At 36.2% G+C, this 15,684-nt stretch overlaps 1 protein-coding gene across 1 annotated transcript in view; it reads right to left on the bottom strand.

Moving 5' to 3' along the window:
* Window positions 1–8,388: 8,388 nt before the first annotated feature.
* The window catches only part of HAT1 (histone acetyltransferase 1), a 63,244-nt gene continuing 55,948 nt past the window's right edge, over window positions 8,389–15,684 (bottom strand). The window contains exon 11 of the mRNA XM_045868626.3: window positions 8,389–8,832. Within this exon, the coding sequence (XP_045724582.1) occupies window positions 8,665–8,832 (168 nt within the window). The 3' untranslated portion in view covers window positions 8,389–8,664. The remainder of the gene's footprint in view (window positions 8,833–15,684) is intronic.

Here is a 15,684-nt window from a genome sequence, read left to right as displayed (position 1 = left end):
ATCATGCTTAGTGTGTTTGAGCAAAAATACATGGTCCTGTAGGATTGTGTGAAACCAGTTCCTAGAGAGAGCAGTTTGACCATCAATGTCACAGGTTGAAAATATTTGGAATTTTGATATTTCCTACCGTAAGCAGGGAACAGTACTCCTTGGTCAGTTAACAATTATGCAAAATACACTGCAGTAAGAATCTCCAAAGTGGAGATGTTGAAAGTGCAAGGGATTTAATAATAGAAAAAGAAAACTAGCTGTATGTCCCCTTCTCCCCTCCCACTCTCCGCCTCCACTCCCCAAACTGGCTGACAAACTAAGCAGTAGTGCATTTCTTAACTTCTGCTCGCCTCTCACTCAACACATTCTATATCCAAGACTGAAAGTGTCAAAACAAACAGGAGGGCAGATGCTGCCTCGACCTCTCTTCCCACTGAGCTAGCTCCTCTGTGCTCATTCCATCCACTTTAACCCAGAGAATAACCTGTCTGGAGAGCATTTTCCTCCCCTGAAGCACACACAAACATCACTGCACTTTCTGTTGCTTGATAAAGGATAAAGGAAGAAAAGCAGCAGCTGCTCTAGGAACAGACAGCAAACAAGCCTCACTGTGGTGGCCCCACGGCCTTCACAAAGGGGGATTCAGAGAGCTAGGCAAACACACTGCACAGCCCAAGACTTCCACACAGATTCACCTGCCAAAATTATTAATTAAAAATCTAAAGAACTGTCCAGGTGAACTGAGAGTCTAACCAAAGCACATTTTCCAACTGGTCTTTTATTAAGTTCAAAGAGAAAGAATACAGTTGAAGAACTGGGAAAAGCCTTCAAAGACCATCTAATCCAGCTTTAACTCTACCCCTTCCAATTTGAAGGTCAAGAGTGTGAGGCCCAGAGAGAGGTCGTAGCAGAGAAGATGACAACCTTTTTCGAGCCTGTGTATGTTATAATACTTACACAGATCTTAAAAAAATATTTTTTACAAGATGTTTATAAGCATCTTATTTACACTCTTCCGATATTCATAAGAGGTGGCATTACGCTTTTATTGCATTATATTTCGCCACAGGGTTAATGGAAAGCCCCCCAAAATTATGAAATGAAAAATTTCAAAGCTTTGGTTTTATATGTGGTATCTGTTAATTCATAGCACCGGGGTGTCAAGGATAGGGACAGTTTCTTTTGGCAGCCAAATAAAGAGAATGGTAAACTCTGGTCCCTTTTGAGAATCAGCTTCCAAAGAAAAGGATTGAATATTGTGTTTTTTAGGTTTTTTGGTTAATTTTGTTTTTATTAAAGAAAGCACTTCATTCTCTTTTCTTTTGGCAAGTTCTGCTTTGTGGAAATCAAGCTGAGCACAGTCTCATTGTTTAAAGGTGCCACTTGTCTGCCTCAGGTAAACCTGTTTTTAAAATTTACATGTTTTACAGTTATATTTTATTTGATAATGATATATGTTCAGCGTTAGTTGCTGAACAATATAGTATTTAAATAAAATTTCATATCAAAGTAACACAGTTTTTAAACACACGCAATTATAACAAGGGTTACAATTTGAAAAGGGATAATCTCCCATCCTACCTTTCCCAGTCTGACTGGACTCAAACCAATTTGTTTCTAGTTACTGCTCAAAGCCATGCCAACCACAGTTTATTATGTTTGGACTCTGACTTTCTTATACATTTTTTTTTCTTGAGTTCATAGTCTACTATAATTTGGACCAAATACTTTTAGATATGTTACTCAGTTGCCATCCTCAGATTTCTTTTTATTGGAATCAGATTAGTTTTACCATTTCTTATACTCCACATCTTAACTTGCTCTTTGATTTCACCTTCATACTGCTAAAGTTGACCTACAAGTAACTTCATCACAAAGTGTGTGATTTAAGTTTTCTAGTTTCTTAGATTTCCAAAACCACCTTTATTTTACTCTCACATTTGATTGCTAGTTTGGGCGTAGGATTCTATACTTTGAAGACATTGTTCATTGTCTTTTAGCATGGAGTAGGCTTGATGCTAAGTCTAATGCTATTTAAATGCCCCCTCCTCCCCCAGGTGACCTTTGTTTTGCTGTCTGAAAGCATTTAGGATCTTTATTTTATGCTCAGTGTTTTGAAATTTAATAATTTAGTCTATATGTGGGTCTTTTTAGGTAAGTGGTGTAGTGGTTAAGAACCCAAGCGAATTAGACTGCCTGCACAAAAATCCTGGCTCTGTCACTTCCTGTGTGACCTCAGATAAAATAACCTCCCCAGGCCTCACCTGAGGAGAATACCATGTGCCTCTGAGGGCTGTTGTGAGAACTGACAGGACTGATTCAAGTGCTTCACCGATAGTAAGTGCTCAATAAATCTTAGTGATCATGGTTTAACCTTGTTCAAACTTCAATGAGCTTCTAATTTGAAGATTGACTTCTTCAACTCTGAGGAATTATCCTCCCTTTTTTGGATAATGTTCTTCTGTTTTCTTTTCCTCTCTGAAATGAAAATAAGCTGGCTATCAGATTTCCCATATTGATTTATCTTTTCTCTCACGTTTTCTCTTTTCGATGTCCTAGGAAATTTCTTCAACTTTATGCCCCACATTTCTGCTGCTTGAATTAGAATATTTATTTTAAATTTCTGAGAGCTTTTATTCACTATTTCTTTTTCACAGTATGTTTTTGTTTCATGCATGCAATAACTTTTCTTTCCAATTTTTATTTTGGAAATCTAATACAGCAAGGTTGAAGAATCATATAGTGAACACCTGTATGTATCTTCCACCTAGATTCAATAATTAAAAAATTTTTTGGCACATTTGCTGTTTCTGTTTATATACATATATTTGTCTATGCATGTACATATGTAAGTATATGTATCACACCTACACGTACTTTTCTTCTGGACCATTTGCATGTAAGTTGCAGATACTATGACTCTGTCCCTAAATACTTCAGCATGTAACCCCTAGGAGTAAAGACATTTTCTTACACAATCACAGTATCATTATCACAAAAATGCAAAATCCCGTATCACCTAATATAGAGCCCATATTCAGATTTCTTTATTGTCTCAAATGTGTATTCAACCTACCAAAACATAAAATGTCCATAACCTTTACTCAATGATTCCATCACCATCGTGCATACATACTCCCACATGTACAAAATGGAGGTATACACAAGAATATTCACTGTCGCACTGCTTGTGAGATGGAAAACAACCTAAATATTAAAATAGGATTGGATTAAACACACTGAAATCAAACTATGGAAGATCAAAGAGCTGTTTGGAATCAAGGTGTTTAGAATTGAAGTGTTCTAATACGTACTAATAAAAATGAGTTAAATTTAACTGGAAAACATTCTGAGTACTGCATATGGTATATCAGCATTTGTGGTAAAACAAAAAATTACAGATATTTGCAGACTGATAATTAACTCTGAGGGACACAAGAGAGGCTGGTGAAAGTAACTGCCTCTGGAGAAGGGTGACAATTCGGGTGACTGGGTGGAAGGGAGGGCAGCTTCTCATTAAGTACTCTTACTCATTTTGACTTTTGTACAATGTCTGTGTTACATAATAAAAAATAGTGCTTAACATGGATGAATATTCAATCCTATGTAGTAGTGGTTCTCAACCAAGGGTGGTTTTGTCCCCCAGGGGAAACATGGCAATGTCTAAACACGTTGCTAATGGCATCTAGTAGCTCACAGTACATGGTCAGCCCCACACAACAAAGAATGATCTGACTCAAAATGTCAGTAGTGCTGAGATTGAGGAACCCTGCTGTACAGCAATTCTGGATGGTAAGGTTTGAGAAGAGCTAAGCAAGACTAAAGGCATAAATAGTCAGGTGCATATGCCTAAGCATTCAAATCACTGTGACTTTAAGGTAATTCATGTTTCTAGCTGTGAATGAGGATGGTTAGATTAGTCCAGTATGCATAATTTATTCCACATTGGTACAGTTCAAGCTTCTGTAACCTTAGTTCATGTTAATTTGACTGTTTTAAATGTAGTACAGTCACTAGAAGAATGAGATCAGAATAAGGTACATGATTTCTAGGGCTTCAGTGTGTAGGTATACTTGCACATGTATAGGAGTACGCATTGCAGTACTGTTTGTGATGGAAAATACTGGAAACCACCTAAATAATAGGGGACTGGTAAAATAATTTATAGTATATCCATACAATGGAATACGGTGCAGCCATTAAACAAGATAGCTTTAATGATCTCTAAGATATATCAAGTTTATTTTTCAAAAATATTTATTTATTTATTAGAAAGAGTGTGTGCAGGTTGGGAGAGGGGCAGAGGGAAAGAATCTCAAGCAAACTCCCCACTAAGCCTGGAGCCTGGCGTGGGGCTCCATCCCAGGACCCCAAGATCATGACCTGAGCGGCAATCAAAAGCCAGCTGCTTAACTGACTGAGCCACCGAGGTGCCCCAAGATATATCGCCTAAAAAGGAAGTTGGAGGGGTGCCTGGGTGGCTCAGTCGGTTAAGCTTCTAACTTGATTTTGGCTCAGGTCATGATCTCAGGGTTGTGAGACTGAGCCCCATATCCGGCTTCGTGCTCTCTCCCTCTCCTTCTGCCCCACTCCTGCTCGCGTGCTCCCCCTCCATAAATAAATCTTAAAAAAAATAAAAAGCAACTTAGAGAACAATATATGTAGGTTACCATATGTAAAATAAAAGACCTATGCATATGTGCTCATTTATGCATATTATCTCTGAATATGTGATATACATTCAGATATATACTCAAAATGATCAGAAACGGGGTTGTTTCTGGAGGACTGGGGTGAAGTTTTTTCTGTATGCCCTTTTGCATTTTTGTACTATGTGCACACTACTTGTGTATATAAGACAGCTCTACCCAAATCAATGAGTAAATGCACAGTATAACTCCATTATAACATATAATACAAGGGAGAATGAAATATGTATTATAATAAAGATATAAAAGAATATGGAAACAAAAAGTGTAGATGTTGAAAACTTGAAGATGTTGAGAGAAAATGAGGAACTTCAAGCCATACTTCAAATGAGGTATCATTACTTTTAGTTGTTATAACCAAATATCCTTTTCCTAATACCTGCTCCTCAATGGTTATAAAAACAAGAGGGCAGTTAGGGTATTTGTCTGGTACCTAAGGTGAATGTCATGCAAGAGAGGTATTTTCCAGATGCTGATGAAAAAAAGCCCCTCTTACAAAGAGCTTAGTGGGCTGACAAGCTTAAGACTTGGTTGGCCTACTGAAGGAGAAGTCAGAAGTCTAGGGGATAGTCCTGACTTTGCAATAAATTTATAATGTGACCTTATACAAATGAACCTCTGGAACTATTGTCCATCTATTATAAAGTGAGAGTGTAGATCCCAAAAGATAAATTAAAAAAAATCAAATGTTTAATTCATATTAGGGAAAAATTTTCATTAAAAAATGGAAGAATATTCAGCCTTCCCTTTAAGCAAAAGGAATATAATTTGAGATTTTATACTATTGAAACAACAAAATCAATATCCCATGCCACGGAAATTGTTAAAAGTAGTACACACATTCATGTTAGTAATTTACAAGCTATTCTGTAAAATATGGCATGTCTGTATAACTGAGCCATAGATATTCCTGCCTTTTGACTCAGTAACTTCATTTCCCAGGAATTTATCTTAAGGAAATGATTTAACAGATACAAAAATATATATACACAAAGACATTAATTCATTTGAATGTTGTAATAAAAAAACCTAAGTAAATAGTTTATTATGGCCATATCAATATGAAATATTGTTCCTCTGTTAGAAGAACCATTTTAAACACTAGAAACATTAAAAATGCGGAGATAATATACAGAGATAATATACAAATGTAAAATAATTTCACTCAGAAGGAAGAATTATGGGGGCGACTGGGTGGCTGAATTGGTTAAGCGTCTGACTCTTGATTTCAGCTCAGGTCATCATCTCAGGATCCTGGGATTGAGTTCCGCATCAGGCAGGGAGTCTCCTAGAGGATTCTCTCTCCCTCTGCCCCTCCCTAAGCTCGTGTTCTAATAAACCTTAAAAAAAAAAAAAAAGGAAGAATTATGGGTACTTTATTATTTAATCAGTATTTAATACTGTTAAACAGACTTTTAAATTCTAATAAAAAGAATTTAAAATTGAGTTTAAGGAATTAAAGCTTTTGAGCTCTAAGGTCTATGATTCTAATCATTCTCTGATACAGTGCTGGGGGCTTTGCTGTCCACTTTCCTCTAGTAGGCAAGGATGGCAGTGGAGGAGATAAATTTTCAGAACAGGGTTCTGATACAGCAAGCTGGGGCCCTGGCAATCTGGAGACAACCAGGGACACACAGTGTTTGTTTTTTTTCCTCTCACACTTTAACTCACTATGAATTTTGAATAACTTACAAAAATACTTTAGATATATACCACATCTACACTCACATTTTAATATAAAAGCATTTAGAATGAGAAGAAAAGATATGAAAAGGATAAACATGTATCTTGGAAGGGGGAGGAAACCTAGAGATAATTCTAGTACAACTTCATTTTACAGATGAAAAAACTGATGCTCAGAAAGGAAACATGTTCTTACACGTAGAGAAAATAAAATTTGGAGGACAGGGAAAAAATTAAGGGTGATGGGGGAGGGAAGGTCACTGAAAAAAAGTAAAGGCCACAAGTAAATACAGATGTGTATGTGGATGATAAAATGGGTGAAGGCCACTACTGGAGGGTGGAAAAGTGATCCCCAGGACCTAGAAGTTGGCTGTGTTGGGTTTATATATGGTCCTACTACACACCCATCCTGGTATTTAATTACACTACACAAGGTACAGATCTATCAGATTTTCACCCTTCTAAATCCAAATGAAGGTACAGCCTTTCAAGTCCCAAAGATTAATGCTAAATCAGATTTTTATCCATAAATTTATCACAGAACATTGCTTAAAAAAAAGTACAGAAATTGGTATTCCACTGGCTTTTTCTGGTTTCTACATCAAAAATATGTTGAAAGATAACTTGTTTAGATTGTACTGTCCTCCCCCTGCAACTTGGTAGCTCATCTCAAGGTCTCAAATGTGAATTTTTTTTTTTAAGATTTTATTTATTTATTTGAGACAGAATGAGAGAGAGAGAGAGCTCATGAGAGGGGGGAGGGTCAGAGGGAGAAGCAGACCCCCCGCTGAGCAGGGAGCCCGATGCGGGACTCGATCCCGGGACTCCAGGATCATGACCTGAGCCGAAGGCAGTCGCTTAACCGACGGAGCCACCCAGGCGCCCTCAAATGTGAATTTTTTAATAAATATTTTTAAAATTAGCTAATTTAGATGGAAAGCAAATTGCTTTCATGTATTTTCAGAAAGGATTTTAACTGAACTAGTTCATTCTATCTGAACAAACTGTGTACATATATACTTTCAGAAATCCAAGTTTCATCTATATAAATAAGCTTTTGAGAGGAGACTAAAACTTTTCCAGCACCTTGGAAGGGGCGCTTGGCTTAGTGCTGTTGGTGTGCTGCTGGCCACAGCCATTTTGTACCCAGAGGGTACTAGTTACTTTGCTTCTCCTGTTTGACAAGTTTTATTGATGGAAAGTTGACCTAAGGACAAGACAGTGCTTATCCAAGTTGGGATTTTGCCTTAAGCACTGAACAAATCAGATTTTAAAAGTAAAGTTCAACTTACATCCCATTTTTTATTTTATACAATACCTCACTTACTGGTACACATTATAAACATTAGGCTTTTACTTTTAATGATTCCATATCAAGCAATTTATTTATACTCTAATAAAAATAAAGTAAAACTATAGGAAGCAGTTTATCATTACTTTGGGCTTTTTTCCTGTTGGACTTTGACATCTTCAGAACCTCGTAACAAGTCACAACACATATAAACCTCATTTTACACAAGATATACTTCAATAATGGTGTATAAATTGACTTTTATAAACTGATTTATTATTTTACATTATTATTTATAAAACATTTATGCTAACTTTTCCCAAAATTTTATTTATACATTTATGCTAACTTATAAATTATCTTCAATTAATATGTGATGTCAAACATTTTGGCTTTAGGCTGTATCTAGTTTCCTTTCTATTTTTACCCACCCATCCTACCCCCAACAAACAGTTAATAGAGGAATTTATTTAAAACAAAACAAATCTATACTAGGAATATTTCATATTTGGAGAAATCACACAGGAAAAACAAGATTACTAGGAAGACCTTAAAGAAATGCGTTTTAAAGGTGCTTAAAAGCCTAAAAGCCATTTGTGACAAAATGAATGGACCTAGAGGGTATTATGTGATGTGAAAACCTGAAGTTTTTTAACAAGAACAAAAAGTTTATCGTAAAAGTACTTAAGAATCATACCATCACACATTAGCATATCACAACTAAGCATTTATTATACTGTTAAGAAGGGAAGCAATTGCAGTGGTATTTCAGAAGCTATGTATTTTTTTAAAATGTAATATATGCTCATAGACTCTAAACAGTATTTTAAAATATACAATCTCTCCAAAAGAAAATATTCAACTAAAGATAAGATAGATAACTTTTAATGTAAGTAAATGTTACAAGAGTTTAAAATTAAAGTCATCATCAGATTTTCCACAACACAATGTACAGAAATTGCAAACTTCCTGTACAGAGCCAAATAATCTCTACTCTTGAGCGAGGCGTTCAATAACACGTCGGTAATCTTCCACAAGTTCCTGAAAGCTTTCTTCCAGCTGTTCATGTTGCATGCTTATTTCTATTTGGTTCATCTGGTTTGTCAGTTCTTCTGGTCTGAGACATTTTCTCATTTTAGCAAGATCTCTCTGCTTTTTCTAAGCAACAAACACAATTATTGGTTAGACTAAGATAGAAGATAAATCTCTTTATATTCCTTGAATTTTAAGTCTCCACTGTTAAAAATAAGATTAGTAGGAATATGCCCAAATTTGTCCCACAGTTTTTCCTTAAGGAAGCCTAAACATGTTAACCATGAATTACAAACCCTCTAAATGGAGTTAACTAGGAGACTCGGAATTTGTGTCAACTGATGGGTAAATATACATGTCACTAACAGCCCCCTCTCCAAAGCATAATAAAGAACCGGCCAGTGTAGACACTCAAAAATTTCTTTAGTAAATAAATATATTAACTGAAGAAAGACAACTGAGATTAAGTGCTATTATTCTTCATTTCACTATTCATTCATTAATTCATTGCTAATGTTTTAATTCCAAACTGCCTTTTTCCTGACCTAAGTTCATCTCTAAGTTTCCTTACCCAGCATGTATTTATGGACCACACATTAATTTTAACATAAACTGAAGAGTTTCAGAAAGATAACCAAAAACTGTCCCACTTTAAAAAGATATTATTAACCAGCACTTATTGAATTTCTACTATCCAGAAATACATTATCTTATTAACCCGCCCGACCCTCCGCCACCACATTTTACTGAGAAGGAACCCATGGGCCAGAAGGGAGCCAGTAACAACTTTCAGATAGGACACTGTCAGAACAACACTGTTAGTAATGCTGAGGATGGGACTGGAGGACCACCTTAGCAGCCACTGCAAAAATTCAAGTGAGATGATGAAAGCCTAGACCAAGTCAGTAGGAGCAGAGATGGAGGGGAAAGGGTAGATTTAGGGAAGAAAATATTGGGTGATATGGGGAATGAAGAATAACTCCAAGATTCCTGGATAGGTGGCAATACTGCAATACAGTATGGAAACACTGTAATACAGGAAACTTTAATACATTTTGGGTAAACTGTTCTAGATTAATATATCAATCTTATACTAGAACATACAATAAAGAGCTAACTTTACATAAAGATGAGAAATCACATATATTAACTCATGTAATCCTAACAACTATAAGATAGGTAGTCTAATTTTCTACAGTTGATAAAAAATAGGATATGGGAGTTGAATAACTTGACACAAAGGTAGTAAGATGAGAGGCCAGGATGCAAACCCTAACAATCTGGTTGGAAATCTGTATTATTTAGTTCCTGTAGCTAACTGATTTTCAAAAGACTATTAAAAAAACAAACCCTAAATCCATCCTAAAAGCTAATAAATGTCCCTTAAAGAGAACCCTAATAATTTTGGAATACTAGGCAAATGTGTCATGATTACTACTTAAAATGCTCAAAATAAATTATAAATATATTAATTATATATTTATATTATATTTATTATAATTATAACTATATTAATAACCACGTTTTTATTTTATATTTTATTTTATTTTATTTTAAAGTAAGCTCAGTACCCAACGTGGGGCTTAAATTCATGACTCTGAGATCAAGAGTTGCATACTCCACCAACTGAGCCAGCCAGGTGCCCCTATAACCAACGACATGTTTTTAAAACAAGGGAACAGCAATAATGTTTGGAGATAAGCCTTTCTGACACTACAAAAAAATTAGGTTGATCCTGGTCCTGGTGGAACCAATAGTAAATAAGGTTGCTATTACTATAACCAGAAATAAAAAAAAGTTAACTTCATTAATATAAAACACCCTTCTAAAGGAGAACTTCTCAAACTTCAATGTGCATGCAGATCACCTGGGGACCTTGATAAAATGCAGATTCTGACTCAGTAGGTGTGGGGGACAAGATTCTGCATTTTTTAAAAGATTTTATTTATTCATTTGCTAGAGAGAGAGAACAAGCAGGGGGAGAGGCAGGGAGAGGGAGAAGCAGGCTCCCCACCAAGCAGGAAGCCCGACTCCGGGTGGGGGTGGGGGGCCCTCAATCCCAGGACCTGAGATCATGACCTAAGGCAGACGCTGAATCGACTGAGCCACCAAGGTGCCCCCAAGATTCTGCATTTCTAACAAGCTCCTAAGTGATGTTAATGTTACTGATCTACTGATCACGCTATGAGTATCAGTTCCAGAGAACTGATGAAAGTTCAAATTTATTGTTCCTAAGACCCACCAGGACAGTGTATTCCTTACTCTTCAATCATGTGAATGATAAATGCTTTGTTTCTGCTGTAAAAGTTATTTTTTCTACTAACAGGCATGACAGCACTATATAAGAGCATTTAACTTAAGAAAGCAGTTCAGGAACTAAAGCGTAATTCATCAGCAAATTACTGCGGTGTGTGATAGGAATAGAAGCTATTTTTCTAAATTGCTAACCAGTTATAACGTTTATTAAATAATCTAACCCCATTGCTTGAAGATACCTCCAATCGTATTAAATTCTTATATATATATAATAGAACCATCATACTAAATTCTTAAATACTTCTAGACTATCAAATTTTGTTGCAAATAACCTATAAAATGAATCCTGTGCCGGTAACATACTGTTTTAAATTATTATGCTGTTCTTAAATTTGAGAGTTTACATCCCCAATTTATCACCCCCCGACCTTCAATTTCTTCACTGGATGTCAGAATTAATCACTATTGTAATTTCTATTGGTATGATGGAAAATTTATGAATTAGCAGTGCCTGGGTGGCTCAGTCTGTTAAGCATCTGACTTGGGCTCAGGTCATGATCTGAATGGAGTCCTGTGTCAGGCTCCCTGCTCAGTGGGGGGGTCTGCTTTTCCCTCTGCCTCTCCACCCCCCACCCCCATCCCCCCCACTCGTATTCAGTGCTTCCACGCTCTCTCTCAAATAAATAAATAAAATCTTTTAAAAAATGATAAAATACATAGGAATAAAAATATCTATAAATAGCTTTATGGAAAAAATATAAAACTCTATATGTAAGGTATGATTCAATTTTAAAAAACAATTCCAGGTTATTTGCTTTTTTGGCCTTTAATATTCCTTAAATTGTATATATTCCATTGTCTATATTACAAATTAATCTTTTAAAGAATGTGTAAAAAAACACTTAAAAAAACCCAAATTGATTTGGGGAACACCCCTATCCAGCAAAGTGAAATACACTGGGAGAACAAATGAAACAATGAAAGGCAGAACCCCCTAAGATTGGAATAGATATTCTATAAGCTTTGGAATAATTTTTTTCCCACCAAAACCAAAAACTTAATTCCTTTATAGATTAGGGCAGTTCATAATTTTTAATTAATGAAGACAAATTAAAGATGGCATTATTTTAAACTTATTTATGTTAACATTTGGCTTGGATATGAATTTTTCCAGAAAATAATCCTTTCTTTTTGCCTAGCTTTCACATGTTCCTAGAGGGCTTACAAATACAATCTCAAAAATGCTACCACCTCTAAGGGCTCCTTAATTTCCTTTGGCTGAACTAGTTAGTCACTTTTGTGAAGTACAGAGATAAGGATCTTTTGTAAGAATTTTAAAATAATAATGGTGTGGAAGCATATTAATTCCAAAGACTTGTCAAACATCTTTTAAAACATGCACCACTGTATTTTATTTCTTTCTCTTCGGTTCCTAACTATGGAGGCATTTCCATTTTATGGAAGGGAAGCCTAATACCCAGGTATTTACGTTGTCAATAGTTACACAATTTCTAAAAGAACCAGATCTCAAAACTGAGTTTCCAGATTCCAAATGCAATATTAACAATAATTCTAAATTTTATATTTGTAGACCAACTAAGAATTAAAATAGTCCCATGAAACAATATAAAAGCTTTATAATGCTAAAACCAAACAGCTACACCAATTTTTCTTTTTTTAGCCAAATGGTTCAAATTTGTCTTTTTTTGAATACCTGAAAATCACTTCTGTACAAGAGATGGAGTTACTTTTTGTGCTTTAAAAAAATGATTCTAGTTGATATAGGTTATTCCCCCCCATTTTGGCATTGATACAAATGAATTACCAGTGTTTAAAGACTTTTAATGCCAGGTACAAGTACTTCTAATAGCTACCCAAATAATTTCTTAGTGGGAGAGTGTGTTTAGACTGACAGGTAACCTTGATTCCTCAAATAGAGGCAGCACAGAATTTGCTATCAATAAATAAATAATTTCATACCTCAGCAATAACAGTGACAATCAAAATTATAATTTTTCATAAAATGTGAAAGTAAACATGTAAATTTTACACTCCAAACTTTCCCTATTAGGCATAATTTTAAAGACCTAAAAAAGTTCTAAATCGCACTCATTATTAAGCAATCTTACTTTATTCTTAAATACAATTTTACATCTGAGAATACTGTAATAACACAACAAAGTACATAATATCATACTGGAACAACAAATTGAAGAAAATCATCTGCATCCATTCAACAAGGAAATCACAGCACTCCTCCCATGCCTATTGGACATTTAACTCATTTCTAGACTTTCTTAAAGTTTGTGGTAGATTTCCTACCCCAAGCATTGGGACTATCAACCTAAAGCGGGGGGGGGGGCCCTCAAGTTTTCTTGTTTTTCTCAATGGGACAGAATACTGGATAACTGAACTTATTAAAATGTACATTACTATAAATACAGTTCAAGCAAGCCTCTGAAGAAGAAATGATCTGTGTATAAGCTTTAGTGCAAGGATGGTGATACTCAGCTGTGTTAAGAACCCAAAGAATTGAATAACCAGTTTTCAATTGTCTTTCAGATAGGTCAACTTCTTTGCAGGTGAGGATACTTAATATAAAAAATCAAATCATTACCATTCTTTAAGAGTAAAAAATACTTGCTTTTATGAACTACAGAAATTCCTATTTGGCATGAGTTTTTGACCACTTAGAATTCATCATCTCTCATGTGCTACATCTGTCTATATAAAACATCAAATAATTATCTAAAATGCATAATTCAATAAATTATTTTACTTTACTAAAATAGTTTAGTAAAGGCATACCTCAATTTACTGTGCTTCACAGATACTCTGTTTTTTTACAAATCAAAGGTCTGTGGCAAACCTGCGTCAAGCAAGTCTACTGGCACCATTTTTCCCAGCAGTATTTGTTCACTTCATGTCTCTGTGTCTCATTTTTGTAATTCTTGCAAGATTTCAAACTTTTTCATTACTATTATATTTGTGGTGGTGATCTATGATCAGTGTTCTTTGATGTTACTATCGTAATTATTTTGGGGCACCACAAACTGAGCCACAGATGATGAACTTAATGTTGTGTGTATTCTGACTGCACCACCGACCAGGTGTGTTCCCTCCGCCCCAGGTCTCCCTATTCCGAGACACAACAATATTGAAATTAACCCTACAATGGCCTCTAAGTGTTCAAGTGAAAGGAAGAATTGCACATCTCACACTTTAAATCAAAGCCAGAAATGATTAAGCTTAGTGAGAAGGCATACTGAAAGCTGAGATAAGCCAAAAAGTAGGTCTCTTGTGCCAAACAGGCAAAGTTGCGAATGCAAAGTTCTTCAAGGAAATTCAAAGTACTACTCCAGTGAATGCACAAATGATAAGAAAGCAAAACAGCCTTACTGCTGATATGGAGAAGGTTTTAGTGGTCTGGATAGAAGATCAAACCAGCCACAACATTCCCTTAAGCCAAAACCTAATCCAGAGCAAGGCCCTAACTTTCTTCAATTCTCTGAAGGCTGAGAGAGATGAGGAGGCTGCAGAAGAAAAGCCTGAAGCTAGCAGAGGTTGGTTCATGAGGTTTAAGGAAAGAAGCCATCTCCATACCATAAAAGTGCAAGGGGAAGCAGCAAGTGTTGATGCAGAAACTGCAGCAAGTTATCCAGAAGCTCTAGCTAAGATAATTAATGAGAGTGGCTACACTAAACAAAAGATTTTCAATGTAGACAAAACAGCCTTCTTCTTCTTTTAAGTTTAAGTAATCTCTATACCCCACGTGGGGCTCAAACCCACGACCCTGAGATTAAGAGTCACATGCTTTTTTTTTTTTTTAAAGATTTTATTTGAGAGAGAGAAAGAGAGAGAAAATGAGTGGTGGGGAGGGGCAGAGAGAGAGAGAGAAGCAGACTCCCTGCTGAACAGGAAGCCCAACGTGGGGCCTGATCCCAGGACCCAGAGATCATGACCTGAGTTGAAGGCAGACACTTAACCGACTGAGCCACCCAGGTGCCCTGAGTCACATGCTCTTCTGACTGAGCCAGCCAGGCACCCCAAAACAGCCTTCTATTGGAGAAGATGCCATCTAGGACTTTCATGGCTAGAGAGGAGATGCTTGGCTTCAAAGCTTCAAAGGATACCTTGAGTCCCTTGTTTAGGGTTTAATCACAGGTCCCTAATGCAGCTGGCGACTAAATTGAAGCCAATGCTCAATGACCATTCCAAATATCCTAGGGCCCTCAAGAACTATGCTAGTTTTACTCTACCTATGCTCTAAGGGAAAAACAAAGCCTAGATGACAGCACATCTGTTTGCAACACAGTTTACAGAATATTTTAAGCTCACTGTTGAGACCCACTGCTCAGAAAAAAGGATTCCTTTTAAAAGATCACTGCTCACTGGCAATGTACCTGGTTACCCAAGAGATGATGGAGATGTACAACGAAACTGATGTTGTTTTCATGTCTGCTAACACAATATCCACTCTGTAGCCCATGAATCGAGGAGTAATTTCGATTTTCAAGTCTTACTATTTAAGAAGTGCATTTCCTAAGGCTATAGTTGCTGTAGATAGTGATTCCTCTGATAGACCTAGGCAGAGTAAACTGAAAACCTCTGGAAAGGATTCACCATTCTAGAGGCCAGTAAGAACACTCATGATTCATGGGAAGAGGCAAAATACCAACCTCAACGAAGGGAATGTGGAAGAAGTTTATTCCAGCCCTCATG

This window comes from Mirounga angustirostris, unplaced genomic scaffold (assembly GCF_029215605.1).
Source record: "Mirounga angustirostris isolate CCGP_5_RB_7025 unplaced genomic scaffold, mMirAng1.0.hap1 SCAF_3, whole genome shotgun sequence".
Lineage (NCBI taxonomy): Eukaryota > Metazoa > Chordata > Mammalia > Carnivora > Phocidae > Mirounga > Mirounga angustirostris.
This window is presented reverse-complemented; position numbering and strand designations above follow the sequence as displayed.